The sequence below is a fragment of the Siphateles boraxobius genome, unplaced genomic scaffold (genome assembly GCF_051911475.1).
Source record: "Siphateles boraxobius isolate OS27281-9 unplaced genomic scaffold, OSU_SipBor_1 45, whole genome shotgun sequence".
NCBI lineage: Eukaryota > Metazoa > Chordata > Actinopteri > Cypriniformes > Leuciscidae > Siphateles > Siphateles boraxobius.
Window position 1 is genome coordinate 245,001 of NW_027509086.1, and position 17,500 is coordinate 262,500.

At 42.5% G+C, this 17,500-nt stretch overlaps 1 protein-coding gene across 2 annotated transcripts in view; it reads left to right on the plus strand.

Moving 5' to 3' along the window:
• bbs9 (Bardet-Biedl syndrome 9) overlaps window positions 1-17,500 on the plus strand; it is a 225,146-nt gene that overhangs the window by 126,881 nt on the left and 80,765 nt on the right. For both annotated transcript variants that reach the window (XM_077200194.1, XM_077200195.1), the window contains one exon: window positions 14,171-14,353. In XM_077200194.1, coding sequence (XP_077056309.1) covers window positions 14,171-14,353 — 183 coding nt within the window. The remainder of the gene's footprint in view (window positions 1-14,170; window positions 14,354-17,500) is intronic.

Sequence of the window (17,500 nt, forward strand, 5' to 3'; positions counted from 1 at the left end):
AAAAAAGATTTCCGAAAAAAACATTAAGCAGCACAAACACTGATAATAATCATAAATGTTTATGAGCATCAGATCATCATATTATAGTGATTTCTGAAGGATCATGTGACGCTGAAGACTGGAGTAATGATGCTGAACATTCAGCTTTGATCACAGGAATAAATTATACTTTACTATATATTCACATAGAAAACAGCTGATTTACATTATAATAATATTTCACAATATTACTGTATTTTTGATCAAATAAAGCTGAAGAGACTCAACTTTTGAACGGCAGTGTATATTTATATATCAGTGACACACACTCATGCAGCAGATGGAAAATATTATACATTATAAGAGTTCTGGAAGAGTTTTTGTGGCCAGAGTTTAAAATCTAAATCAATTTTCACTTAATACATCTCAGATGTTGGTATGTGTGATTTCCATAAAAATCCTGAAGCATATTTTTAGTACCATAAATAATTTTGCATTGCAATGTTATTTTTTATGAAAGTATATCTGTAATTTGACCATTTGTCAAGAAAAATATGCTAAGTCTCAATGCAAAACTCTCAATGGTCCTAAAAAGGAAGACTTTAGGGTTCAATGCAAGTTTAGTCAACATTATTTATGGTATAATAATGATTGGTTTGTTAATGAATAATGATTATATAAAGAAAAATACAATCAGACATTCTTGAGTTTTTGTGAGATTTTCCCATGGAACGTGTTCTTCACCAAATTACTATTAAGTTGCTTGATTGTGTGTTTTATGGCAGAAGTGCATTTATTCCCGTTTCACAGAGCAGGCTTAAGCCTAGGCCTGGACTAAATGCATGATGAGCTTGTCGTCAGTAATGTTTTTTTTCTAAGGCCAGGCCTACATCTTCAGATTTATTAGGCCCAGTTAATTTGCACCCAACTGAATATTTTGTGGTCTTTTTGTTAAAGATGGTTTATATTGCCTCGGTCAAGTCAAGTATTTATATAGCACTTTTCACAGTACATAGTGTTTCAAAGCAGCTTTACAGAGATAACAGGAAAATAATGCAACAAAGATAGTTTGGGCTTTACAGCGGCTCTTTCTAGAAGAAAATCATTGTCCAGCTTAAAGGGATAGTTCACCCAAAAATGTAAATTCTGTCAGTAATTACTCTCCCTCATGTTGTTCACCCCCGTAAGACCTTCGTTCATCTTCGCAACACAAATTAAGATATTTGTGATTAAATCTGAGAGCTGGATCACTCCTCCATAGGCTTCTAAGGGATTGAAACTTGTTCCCCGAAAAGTTATTAAAGACATCGTTAAAATAGTCCAAGTGACTACAGTGGCTCAATCTTAAGTTTATCAAGCGACGAGAATACTTTTTGTGCGCAAAAACATACAAAAATAACGACTTTATTTCAACTATTCATTTCCTTCTCTGTGGGCCTCGAGTGAGTTAGCGTAGTGAGTTAGCGTAGTGTGATAGCGTAGTGTGATAGAGTAGTGTGATAGTGTAGTGTGATAGCGTAGTGCGATAGCGTAGTGTGATAGCGTAGTGTGATAGCGTAGTGTGATAGCGTAGTGTGATAGTGTAGTGTGATAGCGTAGTGAGATAGCGTAGTGTGATAGTGTAGTGTGATAGCGTAGTGCGATAGCGTAGTGTGATAGCGTAGTGTGATAGCGTAGTGTGATAGCGTAGTGTGATAGTGTAGTGTGATAGCGTAGTGTGATAGCGTAGTGTGATAGCGTAGTGAGATAGTGTAGTGTGATAGTGTAGTGTGATAGCGTAGTGTGATAGCGTAGTGTGATAGCGTAGTGTGATAGAGTAGTGTGATAGTGTAGTGTGATAGTGTAGTGTGATAGTGTAGTGTGATAGCGTAGTGTGATAGTGTAGTGTGATAGCGTAGTGAGATAGTGTAGTGTGATAGCGTAGTGTGATAGTGTAGTGCGATAGCGTAGTGTGATAGCGTAGTGTGATAGCGTAGTGTGATAGCGTAGTGTGATAGTGTAGTGTGATAGCGTAGTGAGATAGTGTAGTGTGATAGCGTAGTGTGATAGCGTAGTGTGATAGAGTAGTGTGATAGTGTAGTGTGATAGTGTAGTGCGATAGCGTAGTGTGATAGCGTAGTGTGATAGCGTAGTGTGATAGCGTAGTGTGATAGCGTAGTGTGATAGCGTAGTGAGATAGTGTAGTGTGATAGTGTAGTGTGATAGCGTAGTGTGATAGCGTAGTGTGATAGCGTAGTGTGATAGCGTAGTGCGATAACGTAGTGTGATAGCGTAGTGTGATAGCGTAGTGTGATAGCGTAGTGTGATAGCGTAGTGAGTTAGCGTAGTGTGATAGTGTAGTGTGATAGCGTAGTGTGATAGCGTAGTGAGATAGTGTAGTGTGATAGCGTAGTGTGATAGAGTAGTGTGATAGCGTAGTGTGATAGCGTAGTGAGATAGCGTAGTGTGATAGCGTAGTGAGATAGTGTAGTGTGATAGCGTAGTGTGATAGCGTAGTGTGATAGCGTAGTGTGATAGAGTAGTGTGATAGCGTAGTGTGATAGCGTAGTGAGATAGTGTAGTGTGATAGCGTAGTGTGATAGCGTAGTGTGATAGCGTAGTGAGATAGTGTAGTGTGATAGTGTAGTGTGATAGCGTAGTGTGATAGCGTAGTGAGATAGCGTAGTGTGATAGCGTAGTGTGATAGCGTAGTGTGATAGCGTAGTGTGATAGCGTAGTGAGTTAGCGTAGTGTGATAGCGTAGAGCTACGTCACACGTAGGCTCACTATTGGCCGAGTCTGGTCATGTGTGTGATGCGTGTGACGTACAACACAGAAGCGCTGCGCTGTTACACTAGTGAACTCACTCGACGCCCACAGAGAAGGAAATCAATAGTTGAAAGAAGTTATTTATTTATTTTTTGTGCACAAAAAGTATTCTCGTCGCTTGATAAACGTAAGATTGAGCCACTGTAGTCACTCTTGTAGATTTTAACGATGTCTTTAATAACTTTTCGGGGAACAAGTTTCAATCCCTTAGAAGCCTATGGAGGAGTGATCCAGCTCTCAGATTTAATCACAAATATCTTAATTTGTGTTGCGAAGATGAACGAAGGTCTTACGGGGTTGAACAACATGAGGGAGAGTAATTACTGACAGAATTTACATTTTTGGGTGAACTAACCCTTTAAGTCAAGAGCAGTGTTGATTAATTTCTGTTGTAATAAACATTAGTTTTTAATTTGGGGGCCGTTTACACGGCAGCGTTTTCAACAGAAAACAGAAAACGTAATGCTTTATGGCCGTTCATTTACATGACAACAGTGTTTGATGGCCTGAGAAAGCAAACTTTAAAGTAGGTTTGAAAACGATACCGTTATCATCTCTGTGTAAACTTCAAAAACGTAAATATGTGAAACGGTGATGCGTGCACGTGTGTATTACGTGTTTAGTCTATAGTCGTAGAGTTAAGCTCTTAAATTACATGAAATCATTACAGAGAAGTTACAACATAATTTATATTCTAATAAATAGAAATATTAGTAGTGGATGCGATGGTGTTAAACACTTTTCCTGTGGGATGCTGTGTTTTAATGTTTTAATGTTTGCTCAGCGCATTAATAGCAGAACTCGTGCTCTGAGAGAATATTTTCATGCAAATAATGATCAATAAGGCCTATCTGTTTCCATTTAAAATATAAAGCAATTTAAAAAAAAACAATTTGGCCAGTGGAATAGATTGAGAAAAACTTTCTCTGAAATGTATTTTATACTATTTGATTGATTTATTCTAAAAGAAGGCAAGGATAGAATACTAAATGATTTTTAGCAATGTAATGTGACGCACATCCATATCTCATATTTTCATAATGTTGTACCGTTAAGCATGGTATCACGTGGATGAATATGCATATGCAAATGATATGCAGATGAGGATATAGTAGAACGAGGCGTTGTAAGCTCCAGATATGGATATTTGGGGGTGGAGACGCATGTGCTCAATCTTTCTCTGACTGGGTTTATAAAGGGAATTCTGCGCAGGTTCTGGCGTACGCACGGGTTTATAGGTCTGAATGTTTTTTGGCGTTCACCATTTTATGCTTTCGGGCGCACGTACACTTTTAGTGAGGATCCCACACACAGTTTTATAAATGAAACCGCTGGTGAAGAGGCTCATCGACCTCCATGATGAAACACTTCAAGAGTTGCACGTTATTTTCTGAAGAAAGTCTGATGAAGTTTCAGCTGAAGGTGTGAACAGGAGCACTCACTACACACACACACACACACACACACACACCAGGAACTATAAAAAGCTCTGTTTATTCTGACTGCACAGATATTTCTGTCTCTCCGCTTCTGGCCTCGTCCCTCAGGGAATGAAGTATTTTCTTGCCCATCTTTGGCATTGGCTGGAGTTTGTTTTGGGCTTGAAATGTTATATTTCAGAATGGTTTGGGGTATTTTTAGAGTCTATAATTTCTGCAGAATGTGCCCGTGGGTAAGAGCGGACCGCACCGATGGGTCTATCGCTCCGCCAGCGGGTTCACGTCTGCTCTTTTCCAACCAGCAGCGAATTTTAGTTCTTCAAGATAGTGGTTTCTAATCTAACTCATCTTAAGTGATACTTAAACTTGTACACCCTTGAATACCCACTTCCTGTTTCTCCATTTGTTCAGTTGTCTGTTTTAAATAAAGTACTTAATTACAGTATTTAAAGTTGGCATGAAATGTAAATTGTGCTCATCTCTTCCGTATTGTGTCATATATTCGAGTGAAACACTTCTGAAACAAGAACACATGTGGGCGGGGCTTGATTTTGTCCGTGTGGAATTGATTGAATGGTTGTGGTTTGCTATTGGCTGATCTCATGTGAGTGACAGGTTGCCCCGCCCACATCATCAGAGAAGAGAAGAGATGCTGCAAGAGGAACTTATTCTGATTCAAGATTATTAACACAATAATGTTGTGCACCGATAAATAATTTACAATAAACACTGCAATATTCCTTAAAAATAGAATATTCCTTTTCTCCATATATTCTCATCTTTTTTTTTTCTTTTTTTTTTTATATATTCTGTTCTTTACTGAACAAGCCCAAGAAATGCCTCTCATCTTTTCTCCAGGGTGTTTCAGCGATTCCTCATGCAGTAGTTTCTCTCTGAGAATCTGAAATGTGTGCTTGTTTTCTCTCAGCTGGCATCAATCAGCTCTTGTTCTCTCGCTCACAAACGCTCCTTCACTGAAGCTCTATTTAGATTGGCTGTTCAAAGCTTTTTATCACTACAGCCTGATCTTTAATAGCAGATGCCTCTCTCAAACACTGCTTCATTGTGTTTAGTGCCGAGTGTTTTCACTCACAGGCCCTACAGGTGAGGTCTGTGTGTTGGGCTGAACACAAAATTGTGTGTGTGTGTGTGTGTGTGTGTGTGTGCGCAGTTCTCCTTTGGCCAATGAACGAACAGTGTATAATTATGATTCAGGCAGCATTACAGGTCAAAGGTCAGATTGGATCAGAACATTCACAATATTTATCCAGTTCATCTGGTTAGGGGTCAGAGTCATCACGCCGGTATGGAGACGAGTTTGTTGAGGTGCCCATGAGGCCTTCACAGTGTTGATGAGGCTAGTTGGCACTTCAGGGATGCGCTGTCGTCGTGTCCAGGCGCAGGTCCTTCATCAGATCCGGATACGGCCTGGATCCGGCGGACTGCGGTGAACCTCGGGATAAACAGAGAAGACGCCATTCTTCTTATGATGTACAAAGTACATCAGGATTTATGGGAAGTGTTCCCGGTTCCGGCTGATCTAAACTATGCAGCCTGACATTGAATTATAGAAGTCTATAGAGTGTTATGTGAATGCTAGGTCAAAGAGATGTGTTTTTAGTCTAGCTTTGAACTGACAGACTGTGTCTGCTTCCCGGACAATGTTAGGAAGATTGTTCCAAAGTTTTGGTGCTAAATAGGAAAAGGATCTAACGCCAGCAGTCGATTTACATATTCTAGGTATTATCAACTGGCCAGAACTTTGAGATCGCAATAGACGTGAAGGACTATAATGCGTTAAGAGCTCGCTCAAGTACTGGGGAGCTAAACCATTTAGTGCTTTGTAAGTAATCAGCAATATTTTTAAATGTATACAATGTTTAATAGGGAGCCAATGCAGTGTTGACAGAACCGGGCTAATATGGTCATACTTCCTGGTTCTGGTAAGAACTCTAGCGGCTGCGTTTTGGACCAGCTGTAGTTTGTATATTAAGCGTGCAGGGCAACCACCCAGTAGATCATTACAATAATCTAGCCTCGATGTCATGAACGCATGAACCAATTGTTCTGCATTGTTCATTGAGAGCATATGACGTCGTTTAGATATTTTTTTAAGATGAAAAAATGCAGTTTTACAGATACTAGATACGTGACCTTCAAATGAAAGATTGGTATCAAAGAGCACACACACACCCAGGTTCCAAACCGACGACGAAGACTTAACAGAGCAGCCATCAAGTGTTAGACAGTATTCTAGGTTATTACGTGAGGAAGTTTTTTGTCCAATAATTAGAATCTCTGTTTTTTCAGAATTAAGTAGTAGGAAATTACTAGTCATCCAGTCTTTTATATCAGCTATGCATTCCGATAATTTTGTGGATTGGTATGTTTCGTCAGGGCGTGAAGAAAGATAGAGCTGAGAATCATCAGCATAACAGTGAAAAAACTAATGCCATGTTTCCTAATGAAATCTCCTAAGGATAGCAGAGTGAACAGCAACGGTCCTAGTACTGAGCTTTGTGGTACGCCATACTGAACTTTTGACCGATAAGACATCTCTTCATTTACTATTACAAACTGATGACGGTCAGATAAGTATGATTTAAACCATGCTAGTGCAATTTCACTAAAGGCAACATAATTTTCGAGTCTGAATAGAATGTTGTGGTCGATAGTGTCAAATGTAGCACTAAGATCAAGTAACACTAATAGAGAGATACAACCACGATCGAAGGATAATAGCAAATCATTTGTGACTCTAATGAGAGCTGTCTCAGTACTATGATACGGTCTAAATCCTGACTGAAAATCCTCACAGATACCATTTCTTTCTAAAAAGGAACACAGTTGTGAGGTTACTGCCTTTTCTAGTATCTTTGACAGAAAATATAGATTCGAGATCGGCCTGTAATTGACTCATTCTGTGGGATCAAGTTGCGTTTTTTTAACAAGTGGTTTAATTATAGCCAGCTTAAAAGATTTTGGGTCGTAATTAATGATATTAAGAAGAGGATCTATGACCTCTGGAAGCATCTCTTTCAATGGTTTAGTCGGTATAGGGTCTAACATACATGTTGTCGATTGATTTAACGAGTTTAGAAAATTCTTCCTCTCCTATAGCAATAAATGAATCGAAGTTTTCGTCAGTGAGACTACACTGCACTGCCGGATGCGAGACTGTAGTAGACGGTTGCATAGTTATAATTTTCTCCCTGATATTATCAATCAATCAAGTGAAGAAGGTCGTAAACTCATTACTGTTGTGCTGCTTGCAAACTTCTGGGCTTGAAACTTTATTTTTCGCCAGTTTAGCAACTGTTTCGAATAAGTACCTTGGGTTTTGTTTATATTCTTCTAATAGGGTTGAAAAATAAGCAGATTTAGCAGTTTTTAAGGCCTCTCTGTATGTAATCATGCTCTCTTTCCATGAAATGCGAAAGACCTCTAGTTTTGTTTTCTTCCAGTTTCGCTCCATTTTCCTGGCTACTCTCTTAAGGGCCTGAGTGTGCTCGTTGTACCATGGCGTTGGACTATTTTCTTTCATCTTCTTTAAGCCTAAAGGAGCAACTGTATCTAAAGTGCTGGAAAAGAGAGAGTTAAAAGTTTCTGTTGCAATATCGAGTTCTTCTAAGCTATCTGGGATGCTGAGATGATGAAACTGATTAGGAAGATTACTGATAAAGCAATCTTTAGTGGCAGAAGTGATAGGTCCAACATATTTGTAACACGGAGTCGGCTTTGCAGCCTTGGCTAAATGAAGTTTACACGAGACTAGATAATGATCTGAGATGTCATCGCTCTGCTGCAGAATTTCAACAGCATCAACATTGATTCTATGTGATAATATTAGATCTAGAGTATGATTACGAACATGAATAGGCCCTGACACGTATTGTCTAACTCCAATAGAGTTCAGAATGTCTTTAAATGCCAATCCCAATGCATCTTTTTCATTATATACATGTATATCAAAATCCCCAACAATTAGGACTTTATCTGCAGGCAGTACTAACTCTGATAGAAAGTCAGCAAATTATTTGATAAAGTCTGTATGATGCCCTGGTGGCCTGTATACAGTAGCCAGCATAAATCTTAAATGTGATTTATTATTTGCACTATATATTGTTACATTAAGCACCAACACTTCAAAAGAATTATATTTGAAACTAGCTTAGTAATTTTGAAAATAGTACTATAAATTACAGCAACACCTCCCCCTTTGCCTTTCAGATGAGGTTCATGTTTATAACAGTAATCTTAAGGGGTGCACTCATTTAAAATAATGTAATTGTTTAGTTTTAGCCAGGTTTCTGTCATACGCAGCACATCTGTGTTATAGTCTGTAATCATATCATTAACAATTAGTGCTTTTGAAGTAAGGGATCGAATATTCAGCAACCCAAGCTTTATCATTTGTTCATTTGTATTATTTCGTTTTTTTATTTGTTGAACATCAATTAAATGTTTACCCTTAGATGGGTTTGGAAGTTTTTTGTATTTCTTAATTCGGGGAACAGACACAGTCTCTATATGATGATATCTAGGTGAAAGAGCATCTATGTGATGGGGTTTATCTGATCTTGGTGACCCGAGGCCGCTAGCAAACGGTCGGTTTAGCCAGTTTGTCTGCTTCCTGACCTGAGCCCCAGATTGTCATGTTTTGGCTCTAAGACTATGTGCCATATTACTAGAGAGAAGAGCAGCACCATCCCAGGAGGGATAAATACCATCTCTTTTCAACATGTTAGGTCTGCCCCAAAAACTTTTCCAATTGTCTATGAATTCTATATTATTTTACGGACACCACTTAGACAACCAGCCATTGAGTGATGACAATCTGCTAACTATCTCATCACTCCTTCGAACAGGATGGGGGCCAGAGCAAATTAGAGTGCCTGTCATTGTACTTGCGAGTTCACACACCTCTTTAACATCAAATTTAGTGATCTCCGACTGGCGAAGTCAAACATCATTAGTGCCGGCGTGAATAATAATCTTAGAGAATTTACGATTAGCATTTGCCAGCACTTTTAAATTGGCTTTGATGTCAGGCGCTCTGGCTGCCGGCAAACATGTGACTCTAGTGGCTGGTGTCTCTATTTTCACGTTCCGTTTAATAGAATCGCCAATAACTAGGGCACATTCAACAGGATTCTCAGTGGGTGTTTCACTGAGAGGGGAGAATCTGTTTGATGTTGTATTCGGAACGGAACAGCAGTGTTTTGTCCCGCGACTACAGCGCCTCACTGTCACCCAGTTGCCCTGCTGCACAGGCTCTACTTCAGCCGGAATCGAACATTGTACAGTGTTCTCTAAGCTAATCGCATCCAAAGTAGTATCTAAAGCCCTTACACTCTTACAATTAACCTCAATTAAAGTTTGGATGCGTGTATCTAGTTCTGAAATCTTCTCAGAACTAGTGTACACTGCTTGGGAGCGCAGCACGCTCAGGCTGCTCTCGGGGGGAGATTTTTAATGACAATGGCCAGGCTCAGGTTCCCCGTGGTTTGGGTCACATCATGGGGTTCGCAGATGGATCTGGCAGGGGACCCTGAGACTGCTGAGCCACTTTCTCAGGATTCCTCTGCCCGTTCTGATGTTCTCCTTCCTCATGCGAAAGCTCCCACAAGTGGAGAACCCGATGCTTGAGCTGTCTGTTTCTGAGGAAGTGGATGTGCTCAGTCGAAGGTGGGAATTTTAAAGATTCGCCACTTCATGTCCCCGCATATGAGGAGCTGGTAGAGGTTGTTTTTCGTCCTGGGGACATACTGAGGATATTGCTGAGCTTCGTGAGGCTGCAGAAACGGCCCGTCCAGTCGGCTGTTCTTTGGAGTCTATGGTGGTCACGGAGAGGCACTTGTGGATCTGTCGGGCATTATGGAGAAAGACAGGGCTTTTTTCCTTGATGCCTCGATTTCGCCTTCTGGCCTGTTCAGCGACCCCGTCAGTATGGTCATCGACAGGTTTCAGGTGGCGAAAAAAAGGTCTGCGGCCTTCACGCAATACCTCCCTCGCCTCTCAAAAGTGAATAAGTCAAGTACACTTCGGGACACATCTGTTTCCAGCGACCCAGTCTGCCAGTCTTCCCCACAGGCTTGCGCCCAGGCATCGCTCACGTCCGCACATCGAGAATAATTTTCCCCCAAACCCTGCTGGAGAGCTGCTTCTGGGGTCGAGAACAAATCTCGAACGATACCCTAAACCAGCCTCGAGATGTTCCTTCCTGCTTCCCTTAGTAGAATATTTTGAGGCATAGCAAAACCTACCGAATATTTCTCCTTGGATCCTGCGTACTATAGAGAAGGGTTACAGACTGCAGTTTGATTTCCACCCACCCAAATTCAGCGAGTTGGTGTGGACTGCAGTTGACCCAGTGCAGGGTTGGGTATTGGAACTAGAGGTAAACTCCCTGCTGGTAAAGGAGGCCATAGAGCGCGTTCCTCCGCCGTACAGGGAGTCCAGGTTTTACAGCCGCTACTTCATAGTTCCCAGGAAGGATGGGGGATTGCGTCTAATTCTAGATCTAAGGCACTTGAATCAGTCTTGGAGGAGATTCAGGTTCAAGATGCTCACTATTTCCACAATTGTGACTCAGATCAAATCCAAGGATTGGTTTGTCACGATAGATCTGAAGGATGCATTCTTCCACATATCCATCCTTCCATCTCACAGGAAGTTCCTGAGGTTCGCCTTTAGGGTGCGAAGTCACAAATGATTTGCTCTTATCATCCTATTGATCCTACTCGATCTTAGTGCTGCATTTGATACATTCACAACATTCTTTTAAATAGACTTGAAACTTATGGTGGCATTAGTGGAATTACATTAGCATGGTTTAAATCAAACTTATCTGACTGTTATCAGTTTGTAGCAGTAAATGAGGAGATGTCTTATCGGTCAAAAGTTCAGTACGGAGTACCACCTGGGTGTGCTCTTTGATACTAATTTTTCATTTGAAGGTTATGTTTCTAGTATCTGTAAAACCGCATTTTTCCATCTTAAAAATATATCTAAATTACGTCATATTCTCTCAATGACAAATGCGGAAAAATTAGTTTATGCAATCATGACATCAAGGCTAGATTATTGTAATGTTATTATGGGTGGTTGCCCTGCACGCTTAATAATCAAACTAGAGCTGGTCCAAAACGCAGCAGCTAGAGTTCTTACTAGAACCAGGAAGTATGACCATATTAGCCCAGTTCTGTCAACACTGCATTGGCACCCTATTAAACATCGAATACATTTTAAAATATTGCTGATTACTTACAAACCACTAAATGGTTTAGCTCCCCAGTACTTGAGCGAGCTCCAATGCATTATAGTCCTTCACGTCTATTGCAATCTCAAAATTCCGGCCAGTTGATAATACCTAGAATATATAAATCGACTGCTGGCGGTAGATCCTTTTCCTATTTAGCACCAAAACTTTGGAACAATCTTCCTTACATTGTCCGGGAAGCAGACAAACTCTGTCAGTTCAAATCTAAACTAAAAACACCTCTCTTTGACCTAGCATACACATAACACATTATAGACTTCTATAATTCAATGTTGAGCTGCATAGATTAGATCAGACGGAACCAGGAACACTTCCCATAAATCCTGATGTACTCATTACATCATGTGAAGGATGGCATCTACACTAATATAAGTCTCTCTGTTTACCCCGAGGTTTACCACAGTCCGCCAGATCCAACCCGTATCCAGATCTGATGAAGGATCTGTGACAAGTAATTTGTTTAGGTCAATTTGTAAAGAAAGACTACACGCCTGCGCACATACTGTATATATTCAAATGCACATACCTATAGACCAAACACGTAATACACTTGTGCACGCCGTCAGCGTTTTCGCAGGTTTGCAAAACCTTTTTTCTTTTTTAATTTCAAGGCTTGCACCTTGGAACCTGTTTGAATGTTTGCATTCTTGAGCCACCAGGCACTGTTTTGTGCAAATGAGCGTGACAGAGCGTTTTAAGGGTTTTCTGTTAGAACGGTGTCGTGTTAGCGGCCCCTAAGTTAATAACTAACGATCTTTGCAACGGAAGTGAATCAATCAAAACTAACTTTAGCTGGACAATAACTTTATTCTAGAGCTGCTGTAAAGCCAAACAATCTCTGTTACTTTAATTTCCTATTATCACTGTAAAGCTGCTTTGAAACAATCTATATTGTTAAAAGCGCTATATAAATGAAGGTGACTTGACTTGACTAAACTATATAGACGACTGGCTTATTCTGGCCCAGTCGCAGGAGTTGGCAGTTCGGCATCGAGATGTCGTCCTTGGCCACATCCAGAGCTTGAGGTTGAAACTCAGTACAAAGAAGAGCATGTTGGCATCCACCTAGAGTACTACGTTTCTGGGGGTGGTGTGGGACTCGATCACGATGTGGGCACGAATGTCTCCTTCACGTATTGAGTCCATCCTGGCCTCGGTGACCAGGATAAAGCTAGGCCAAGCCATCACTGTGAAACATTTCACAGAGAGTGTTAGGACTCATGGCAGCTGCGTCCAACGTGATTCCTTCCACCCTGCTGCACCTAAGAGCTCTACAGTGGTGGTTGAAAAGGGGTTTTCCCCAAGGGGGAACCCGTTCCGCATGATCAGGGTTACGCGCAGATGCCTTTGTTCCCTTTCCATGTGGAAGAAACCTTGGTTCCTGTCCCAAGGTCCCGCGCTGGGAGTGACATGTCAACGGAAAGCCGTTTCGACAGACTCGGGCTGGGAATTCCCAGAATTCCCATAGAGACCTGGCAGTGGTTCTAGAAAGACTGGTCGAGGCCCCCTTTGAACCTTTAGAGTCGGCTGAGACCAATAACCTTTCTCTCAAGTTAGCCTTTCTCTTAGCTAACACTTCTCTTAAAAGAGTAGGAGATCTTCATGACGATGGAGGATGATAGACTCCATCTGCTCTGCCCTGTCAAAGCTCTCAGTATTTATGTTCAGAGATCCTCTCATTCGCGGTAGTCAAACCAGTTGCTGGTGTGTTTCGGTCTCCCAACAGGGGGCTCCCCGCTTCTTAACAGACCATCAGCAACTGGATCGTTCAGGCTATCTCTATGGCCTATCAGGTGCGCAGCTTGTCTTCACCTTTGGCCGTCAGGGCTCACTCAACCAAAGACATGGCGTCCTCTAGAGCCCTCCTCTAAGGGCCCTCTATCCAAGAAGTATGTGATACGGCTGGATGGGCCACCCCTCATACGTTCATGAGATTTTATAGTCTCTCTTTTAAGTGCTCTCGTCATAAGTGTCCTGTTTTCAGCCTCACACTAGGACAGGCGGGGTTTGTTGTGGCGTAGTGGGTATTCGTTAACCAAAGTGTCGTTATGATGCAGTGTCTCGTTCCCTTCTCAGGGAACAAGGGTTACAGTCGTAACCTGAGATGTTTAATTTTTTCCTTTTTCTCTCATTCTGTGTATATTCACTCGTTTAGCTATTTTAGCAGCCTCTCATATTGAAGACTAAAATTTTCTAAATAAAAAAAAAAGTTTTTTTTTTGCATGAAGACACCTGAAAATTCGATAACATCTGCAATTTTCATTCCAGCTGCTGATTTCTGTAAATGAATGTAAAACTAAATGTATATTACAGCACAGGGTGAAGTCTATGTAAATGGGGCTCTGTGGCGCGGCAGGATTTTGAACAAGGTCCTGAGCCGTTGCTGGGCACCGCGGACAAATGCCGAATGGCGCCGCCGATGTGTGTACACTCATAAAGAATAATGTATTCGAATTTTAAAGACGTGGTGCTGCACAACGCGACGCTGCACGATGCGACGCTGCATGATGCTACGCTGCGCTTCTCGTCCGGTGTGCGACCCCCTTTAGTTGCTACATGATTTTCAGGAGCATTTTCATTCTCATTACTACTAGTGCTTAGTACTATTAAAATAATGATAATCTAATGGAAGAGATTGATGGAAATTGTGTGTGTGTTTCAGGTTCTAGCACTAGCAGACGCAGCAGAAGACACCCGAGAGCGTTTAAACCAGGCGTTTGTGCGTTTGAGGAGCGCGACTCACCTGCTCATCCTGTTGCTGTCTCTGTGGCAGGGACTGAACTCAGAGCAGAGCAACATCCTGGAGGCCACACTACTTCCCCTGCTGACCGACACACCACAACTGGTGAGAGAAAACACACACACACACACACTACTGCTACTGCTGACCGACACACCACAACTGGTGAGAGAACACACACACACACACACACACTACTGCTACTGCTGACCGACACACCACAACTGGTGAGAGAACACACACACACTACTGCCACTGCTGACTGACAGACCACAACTGGTGAGAGAACACATACACACAGCATGTTCTTTCGGTCACAACACTTGCCGTGTTTGCCTGCTTGCTGTGTTGTGACTAAAGAAGCATGCCTGAGAGAAAGCACATGCGCAGTTGAATATATATATATATATACAATTATTTATATATATATATATATATATATATATATATTTACATTTATGCTTTTGCCAGACTCTTTTATCCAAAGCGACTTACATTGCATTTCAAGGTACATTCTTATCAGTCCTTGCTTTCCCTGTGAATCGAATGACCCTTACCAGACCTGACCAGGTCCATTGCCGTTGATGAAACCGGCTTAGTGTTTGACCATAAAGTGAAGTCTTGAAAAGGCAGGAACCATCTGTGACATTACTGTCCTTTGCCCTTGCCATCCACTGCAGAGGGGCATGGTCTGTCACCAGGGTGAAGGAACAACCTAGAAGCTCCTCGATAGCCCATTTTATGGCCAGGGCCTCTTTCTCGAAGGCTGCATACCTTGTTTCGGCAGGGGTAAGTTTTCGGCTGATGCACGTTACCAGATTTACTTCTCCTTGGACCATTTGAGACAGTATAGCTCCGAGGCCTGTGTCAGAGGCATCTGTTTGAAGGATGAATGTCAGGGAGAAATCTGGGACATGTAGCACTGGAGTCGAGGTCAGCGACTGTATTCTGTATTCTTCAGAAGGCTCTTTCGACTGCAACATCACATTGTACTTTATCTGAGAAGAGAATCTCGGAATTAAACATCTATAATACCCGGCTAACCTTAGGAAGCTACGTACCTGTTTCTTTGTAGAGGGCAGGGGATTCTCGCTGATGGCCTTTACTTTTCCCTCTTGAGGTTCAATAAGTCCCCTTCCAATGCGATAACCCAGGTATCGGGCCTCCGAAAGACCCAGATTATATTTTTGAGGGTTAGCCGTTAGTCCAGCCCTACGTAGCTCAATCAGCACCTCACTCAGTCAAAGTAAATGTTCCTCCCAGCTCTCAGACCACATCATCCAGGTAGGCGGCTGCATAGGCCTGGTATGGTCGAAGCACTCGGTTCATCAGCCTTTGGAAGGTCGCTGGTGCTCCATGCAGGCCGAAAAGTAAGACCTGGTAATGCTAGGGCCCTGACGGAGTATTGAAGGCGGTCTTCTCTTTTGGCGAAGTGGAGAGGCGTACTTGCTTTTGACAAGTCCAGCGTGGAGATATACCGGGCCCTACCGAGGCGTTCAATGAGTTCATCCACCCGGGGCATGGGGTAGCTTTCAAACTCCGACACTTCATTAAGCTTGTCATGTGACAGGACGGAAGTGCGTCCTGGACAGTTGGAGAATACATCACGGAAGCTTCGAATCAGGGCTCCCAGTTCTTTCTTTTGGTGTGGGTCCAGCTGTGGATTCAGGTCTACCACATGATCAACTTTGTCTGCCATCAAGGCCACCCTAGGCTGTTCTGGGACCCAGCGTTTTAACAGTTTGCTGTGGTAGATCTGCTCACCCCTTCGTCTCCCAGGCTGATGCAATTTATAAATTACGGGTCCGACTCTCTCAACGATGGTGTACGGGCCCTGCCAGGAGGCCAGGAATTTACAGGCCTCATTAGGTACTAAGACCAGGACCTGGTCGCCAGGAAGGAACTCCTGAGGCTGCGCTGGCCAACCGTAGAGTCGCTGCTGGGCAAGTTGTGATTCAATAAAGGGGTCCTTGACCAGAGGCATTATCCGTTCAAATCTTTCTCTCATCTCTCGAACTTGCTCAATCACCTTACTCTAGGGGGAAGGTTGTTGCTCCCAGGCCTCCTTGGCAATGTCTAGCAACCCGCGGGGTTGTCGTTCAAACAGCAACTCGAATGGGGTAAAGCCGGTGGAAGCTTGGGTACTTCCCGTATCCCAAAGAGCACAAAGGGGATAATTCGGTCCCAGTCCCGCCCGTCCTCAGTCACCACCCTTTTTAACATTTGCTTGAGGGTCTGATTAAAGCGTTCCACCAGGCCATTGGTTTGGGGGTGGTACGCTGAGGTGCGGAGATGTTTCACTTGGAGCAGTTCGTACCGCCGCACTTCAGAATTCATCCCTGGCCAGTGGAAGCTATCTCTTATCCGCTGCAATGTGTTCTCTGCGACAAGGTGGCCACCAAGCAGATGAAAGTGTGCCAGGTGGAAGACCATCTCCATTTTGCTCTTTGGTAGTACGAGCAGTTCCTTTAGTTTCCCCCGCCTTTCTGCTACACAGTATAATAAGTTATTCTTTACAATGAAGATTGGAGAGGATTGGAAGATTGGCCATTGACTACCCTGACTTGTGACCAGCAATGTTTCAAGCGATCGTACTCTCATTGTTCTCTTCCTAGGGACCCGCTCCCTGTAATCTTCTGGAAAAGATCATAGAAAACTTCAACATTTAGTTGAGAAGACTCACCCGCTCTCTCCCTCTCCGATTGCAAGGTAAGCCTGGCGAGCTCTCGGGTCCAGGTTCCAGGGTCATTGTAGTGCTCCACTACGGGGAAAGAGGAGAACAGACATGCACTGCAGCGTCTCCCCAGAAGCCGTCTTTCTTTGTTCAAACAGTGAGAATTTAGGTGCAATCAAACTCAGTCTCTATGTTTAGTGCAGTTGAAGTGTTCCGTGGTGAGAAGTGCAGTTCCTTGCCCAGCGAAGAAAGGGAAGATTAGCCAATTAGCTGTGTGATCCGCACTCACTTGGGAAAGTCAATCACTCTCTGGGATTGCCAGGTGAGTGATTAGTATTGCTAAGGGGGGACAAGTGGAGAGCCAGTGATATCTCGTCACAATATACAGTAAATATATGTATATATTGTGACACATCTCCAAAGCTAGGAGAGGTTTCAGCTGCCACAAAACGCAACCACAAGAGAGACTGGGAAACAGAAACTGTCTTTTATATATATATATACGATATATAATATATATACGATGGCCAAAAGGGATCCAAACTGGAACTTAGGTTCTTCCCGTGCTGGGGTACTCG